General features: G+C 35.6%; 1 protein-coding gene across 2 annotated transcripts; it reads left to right on the forward strand.

The window, feature by feature from the left end:
* Positions 1–1,339: 1,339 nt before the first annotated feature.
* LOC106942334 (type-2 ice-structuring protein-like) lies at positions 1,340–3,957 on the forward strand. Of its 2 annotated transcripts, none has more exons than XM_015025593.1 (9): positions 1,340–1,578; positions 1,680–1,730; positions 2,175–2,216; positions 2,297–2,347; positions 2,426–2,467; positions 3,009–3,118; positions 3,201–3,335; positions 3,417–3,525; positions 3,691–3,957. In XM_015025593.1, exons 1-9 carry the CDS (start codon positions 1,518–1,520, stop codon positions 3,759–3,761), a joined length of 672 nt encoding a protein of 223 aa, XP_014881079.1. In that variant the 5' UTR covers positions 1,340–1,517; the 3' UTR covers positions 3,762–3,957. The 2 variants fall into 2 exon arrangements, with proteins under 2 accessions (XP_014881079.1, XP_014881080.1); XM_015025594.1 differs by having other exon boundaries at positions 2,297–2,338.
* The last annotated feature ends 2,526 nt before the right edge of the window (positions 3,958–6,483 follow it).

Below are 6,483 nucleotides of genomic sequence, written 5' to 3' on the forward strand. Positions count from 1 at the left end.
ATGAGGACAGAATAATGACTTGTTGAGGTAAGGCAGGTTTGTTTATGCTCCCCTATTTATTCTGTAATTACAGGAAAAACAAAGCAAAGCAAGAATCAATTTCATAAAAGAAAAATATGCTAAATTACAGATGCTCAAGGCAAAATAAAAACAAACTCATTTGTCAGATTGTTTGATCAAAAGTTTCAATAAACACAAATGTTTCATGTGTAAACCAGTGTTCTTGTTTTGCCATAACTTCCAGATAAAATCTGTTATCAGTCAAGGACGTGTCATTTATTTCCCTGTGCAGGTTTTTCCCTCCCCTGAGGTCAAACATGAGGTTCTGGATGATGGCTGGACTTTCAGGTTATAAAATGTTTTATCTTAAATATTCAGACATCCAGCACTTAAGCTGTAAACTTTCCGGTTGCAATGAAGACATAAAATCTAAAGTTTGTATCTGATGCACTGATGAGATCATGTAGAAAAGATTTGATCTTATCACTTCAGAGGGATCAGAGATATTCACAACCCTGTTTAAAATACATATAAAGCTAAATGTTATGTCCTGTTTTTGTTCAATATTCTGTTAATTTGGCCATTTATGATGACTGTATGATAATATGCATCAACATATTGTCTTATGTGACTGAGATGAAAACAAAAGAATCCGAAGATGCAAAATATTTCATTTAGGTTTCATGTAAATGTTACTTTAGGTTCAAACATCATAAGAACTGGATTGACTTGAAAAATGTGCTAAACATGACTAATAGATGCAATAATATTTGTTTTGTTTTTCACCTAAACTGTCCATTTTATGATTTATCAGGGAATCAACAGTTATTTTAAGATATTAATCATTAGTAAATGTATGAAATATGTGCCAACAAACATTTGATACTCATTTAGAAAGAGAAAAATTGTTAGTTCCTGATTTCAGGTGTTGCACCTTCAAAGAATTAAGTCACATATTGTTACAATGTTCAGTTCATGTGATGAGGAAGTTTGATAAGCTTTTTATCAGGATTAAACATTTGCAGTTGATCTGGAACAGCTGTGACATTAACGAGGCAAACAGTGGATCAAATTATGGAGATCTAACCAGTGGACATGTAATATTTAATATAATTACATTTCAATTCAATTTAAATTTTTATCAACTAACCTTTTAAGTAGTAATTATACGATCATCTCTGAAAATAAAGTGTTATAATATAAAAAGTTTGCACAAAGCATGTTATAAAAATCACACTTGGACTTTGGTAACTGATAGATGAAAACAATGTTTGTTCAAAAGATAAGAAATGAAGAGGGGGAATGTTTTTTCTGAAATGCACGCGCCAGCTTCCTTGTTTTGAGGCTGGAAGGAACCGAATATAAGAGCCGATGTTTCACTGGTGCAGCACATTCAACCTGCAGGCTGACTGCAACCGTGGGAACTTCAGAGTGTCCTGTGGTGGGATTGGTCGAAATTAGCTTCTCGTATCTCCATATTGAACTTTTTACCGTCTTCAACCTGCATCACCAAAGCCATGAAGGCTCTGAGTCTGCTGCTGCTGCTTTGTGCCACGTTGGCTTTGAGTCAACCTGCTGGTGAGTTTGTTTATTACTCCCTCCTTTAGCTTAATGTTCAGTTATAAGATTTTTACATCTCTATATTTCAAACTACCATTTCATTGCTATGTTTAATGCAGCTCTTCCAGATACCACGGATGTGACTGAGAGCGATGAAGCTCTTCCAGAAGGTGAGACTGTTTTTCATCAGATTTCTCATTTTTAATGTCTTCCAGATACAAATGTCTTAATATGAACAGTTTAAACTTATTTCAGTTCAATTCCACTTGATTATGTCTTCTGGAAATTCAACTTTTCCTGCTTTTTGAGCTTAGTGTGTTATTCTGAGTGTTGTACAACATTTATACTGTCTTGGCTCTGATGGATGCTCTGCTGTCCTGCACCAAGAGCTGTTATTGTGAACATAATGTCAAAAAAACAGGCTATGATAAAGTTTTACACACATGGAAAGACTGAAGGTTTTAGAAAACAAGTCAGACAAGTTTTGTAAAATACACCTGATATTGATCATAAAAAATAATACAAAATACCCTGACTTTTAGTCGTATATTCTTAGTTTTGTCATATTTTTTGTTCTACATAGTATTAATATTAAAAATCTGAATTGTATCCAGAAACCAGAGAAAATCCTGACACTGAAGATGTTTTTCCAGAAGGTAAGTTTATATTTGCCAATTATAAGCGTTAAATTCTGTAAACACACAACAAAATGAATTTAACATGAAAACTTTTCCAGAACATTTGGCTCTTTATGAAGAGGAACCTGGAAACTGGACAGGTGCAGAAGGTTGGTGCTGTTTTTTCTTATGTTTCATTCAAAAAATACAGAAACGTTCATCCTCCTCTTTCCTCGTGTTTTGCGCAGAATCAACCTTTGAACCTGTGGATGAAGAAGCTTACCTGAAGGGTGAGTTTACCTTTCCTCATAATGTGGGCCAGGTTTTGTTTTGCAGCAAATAAGGGGAACAATAGAGTTTCAACCAAGACAACTGGCCATAAAATAGACCCAGAAAGTCCAGCTTCCTTCCTGAAGAGGCTCAAGTGAATAACTAAAACCATCAAAAATAGATGACGATAAAACAACCACTAGTCTGTTCTTAAGCTTCATCAGCCCTAATCATAATGTTGTTGGAGTTGTAAACATATGACCTTCAAACCTAAAACAGATTGAGACATTTACTCAGCAGACTGGGAAGCAAACTAGCGTTTTTTAATACATATGTAATGTTCTATCATATGTTTATGTCTTTTATTCCATAAAATATTCACATGCAAGCAATGACTGCTGATTTTATGAAGACCGGATGAAGGTTTTTCTAGTTTCCTCCTTTTTTTCAGAAACAGCTGAGTTGCTTTTTTCCTCAACATTTGTGTCCCACCACCACATAATTAAAACTACCAGCTGAATATTGTAAATAATTTATCTGAGATTTTGTGTTTGTCTTCAGCTCTGAATGGAACAGCTCAACGTTCCGGATCCTGTTCTTCTGGCTGGACCCGGGTCAAAGGTCGCTGCTACCACGTCTTTCCATTCGCTGCCACTTGGCATAGAGCTCAGGTGACCATGGATTAACTTTGCTGTTATTTCACACCATCTCCTTCCTGTATTGGTGTAGCAGCTCTCCTTGTCTCCACTGCAGGGGAACTGCAGGTCCCTACAAGCAAACCTTGCCTCAGTCCAGGACTACGAGGTGAATAATCAGCTTGTGAGGATGATAATAGCCGCAGGCCGGGGCCGTACTGCAGTCTGGATTGGAGGCAATGACATAAGATGGGTAATCTCACATGTGCACCTCATGGGTCAGCCTTCAGAAAAATGCATTTAAATGTTTTACTCAGACAGCGTTACCTTGCAGGACGGCCGATGGGGCTGGGTGGACGGAAGCCCTTTTCGCTACAGTAACTGGTGTCGATTCGAACCCAACAACTTCTTCGATCAGGACTGTTTACAGATGAACTACGGCCGTAAGTGAAATGATCTCATCTGGGTGTGGAGATGCTAATTGTAGAGATTAACAGTTACATAATTAATTGTAGAGATGATCAGCCTCTTAAACTTACTAGTTGTTTCCACATTTTAGACTTCAGATGTTTCTACGATTCAACATGTTTTTGTTTGTTTTCTTGCAGGGCACAGATGCTGGGACGATGCGCAGTGTTACTTTGAAAGACCATTTATCTGTGTCAGAAACTTCCGATGACTGTTTGTCTAGAAATGACAAAGTGTTGGTAATAACACTCATATGCACTGCATATAAACATTATTACACTGTATATAAGGAAAATATGCAATGATGACTGAACATCTGTATTCAAAAATGCAGATATTAAATTTAAATCCATTTGTCAGATTGTTTGATCAAATGTTACAATAAATGAAAATGTTTAATGTGTAAACCAGTGTTGTTTATTATTATTATTATTGATTATTTAGATAACATAAAATCTGTTATCCAAAAAGGGAATGTAGTTTATTTACTTGTGGCAGCCTTTTCCTTTCCCCAAAAGTCAGATATGAGGTGTTAAAACTTCAAGGTGATGGTTGGACTTTCAACTTTAAAAGTTTCTCCTCATGTTTTACAAAAATGATCTGGAAAAAGCTAAAGTTTGATCTTATCATTTGAGATGAACGATTAATATTTTCAGTCCACATCAACACATGATTTATTCTTGCATGCTGTTGTCTTGTGTGATTGAGTAGAAAACAAAAGTACCAAGAGATTTCAAATATTTAATTTTGGTTGCATGTAAATATTACTTTAGGAGTGAATATTAAACACATGGATACTTATGTTGTTAAAAAATAATAGAAAAAACATGTCTGACTTGAAAAATGTGCATCTGCTAATAGTGGATGAAATAATTATTTTTGTGTTGTTTTTCACCTAAACTGTCAATTTTATGAGCTGTCAGTGTCTCATAATTTATAATTTAAAGTTATAAATTATCAGTAAATGCATGAAATATGTGCCAAAAACATTTGAGGCTAAATAAAAAGGGCTGTTAGTTCCTGCTTGTTTAGATATTATATAGAAAGTTCAGTTCCTGAGATGACAAAATATGATGGAACGACTTTTTATCAGTATAAAACAGTTTGTGTCAATGTGGGACAGAAAGGAAATCAATAAGGTAATCAGAAGGTGGGAATTCAGCCACATAAATACAGTATGATATTCATTGATTAACTTTTTAAGTGTAAATGATAAGATCACCTCTGTAACATGAACATTTTCAACAGAATATGCTATAAAAGCAGGTGTGGATTTTGGTAAAATATAGATTTAAATAGTGTTTGTTCAAAAGCTTCCTTGTATTGAGGCTGGAAGAATCAGTATGTAAGAGTCGATGTTTTACTGGTCCAGCATGTTCAACCTGCAGGGTGACTCTAAATGTGGGAATTTAATGTTCGGTGTGATTGGTCGAAGCCAACAAACTAGCTTCTATTATCTCTTTATTGCAAACATGTATCAAATGAAATGTCTTCTCATCAGTGCAAATAATGACGGAAGTTTCTAAGTTTTCCTTGCAACTGAACAATTTTACAGTTTGCGACAGGATATAGGAACATTTACAAAGACAAACTGATGATTTTCTACCCTTCTGTTTTAGCATTGTGATACTTTTCTGAGAAAATATCAATTTATTTCTGACTCTTGGTTGTCCCTAAGATCAGGGAGTAAAGAAAACAGATAATCAGATAGAAATAAAGCTTTCAGCTAATATAGTTAAGGCAAAAAATTATTGATAACCGTGGAAGGTCCAGTTTTAAATTATTTCCATTTAACTAAAGAAGTATATATAAAACTTTTAAGGTTGCTTTATTTATACTGTATTTATATTTATACTGATTAGGTCAGTCAGAATAAAAAGTCTCAATAGCCTCAATATTGTGATAACTAAATAAAGCAACTTGTTTCTACAGGCCTTTCCTGTTCTTTGATTTGACACAACTGTCCCTTTCTCGCCCACAATTTGTTAAACATTAAATTCTATTTTTCTATATTTGTAACAACTCTCATTTTATTGTGGTTGTCGTGTTATTCCCCCCTCCTCAAAAGGGGGTGGCCGTAAAACAAGTGGGGGCTCGTCTGGGATATAAAATTCCCAGAGCTGAACACAAACACAATATTTGGAGATCAGATGTTTGTGACTGTTTGGAGATGAGCTTCAACTTGTAGGAGTTCATTCAGGATCCTAGTCATGAGAAGAGATGTGTCTCATAGATGACCTGCTGTGTATTACTGAACAATTTGATATTCCTGTGGAGAAACATGTTGCTAAAGATAAAATTAAGAAATTATGAAAATATTTGAGCTTGTTAAACATTGAATAAACAGTGAGAAAGATTTTGAAAAAGAAAAAAGATTAAAAAAAGATAAAAACATTAAAATCCGCACCCCCTTTAGGACTTCAGTTTGTCATGATCTGTGTTTCTGTGTGTTTATTTTTGACTTATTTCTGTGTTTATTGTTATCCTGTTCCCTGAGTCTCTGTCTCTGCGTCGTCCCCGTTGATTGTTCCCAGGAGTGTCTCATACCCTTGATTACCCCTGTGTGTATTTAGTCCCACCTGTTGTCTAGTATGTTCTTCGTCGGTTCCTTGTCTAACGTCGTGTGTACATCACTCCTTGTTTGACGCTCCAGTAGAACTGCTAAGTCCTGGATAGCGTCAGCGCTAGTTTCCAGTCTTCAGTGTATCAGTGCTACTGGTAATTAGCTGCGTGCTACTTCTCCGCTGTGCTTCCTGTATTGGACTGTTGAGCTTCTGTCATTAAACATCACTTTATTCATCATAACCTGGGTCTCAGCGTCTTTCCTCACCACCTCAAACCACCACCTTATGACACAGTTAAACGTCGTTTAACTGGGACTCAAACCCTCTGGGACTTTAGTCAAAAACACCGTTTGACAAGGACTCCAACCT

The sequence above is a fragment of the Poecilia latipinna genome, unplaced genomic scaffold (assembly GCF_001443285.1).
Source record: "Poecilia latipinna isolate Pla-1442-1.1 unplaced genomic scaffold, P_latipinna-1.0 Scaffold4196, whole genome shotgun sequence".
NCBI classification, from domain to species: Eukaryota; Metazoa; Chordata; class Actinopteri; order Cyprinodontiformes; family Poeciliidae; genus Poecilia; species Poecilia latipinna.

Coding starts and splice junctions, on each gene's coding strand:
- LOC106942334 (XM_015025593.1), top strand. CDS start 1,518: ATGAAGGCTCTGAGTCTGCTGCTGCTGCTTTGTGCCACGTTGGCTTTG. Junction 2,217..2,296: donor TGAAGATGTTTTTCCAGAAG/GTAAGTTTATAT, acceptor AAACTTTTCCAG/AACATTTGGCTCTTTATGAA. Junction 3,336..3,416: donor GAGGCAATGACATAAGATGG/GTAATCTCACAT, acceptor GTTACCTTGCAG/GACGGCCGATGGGGCTGGGT.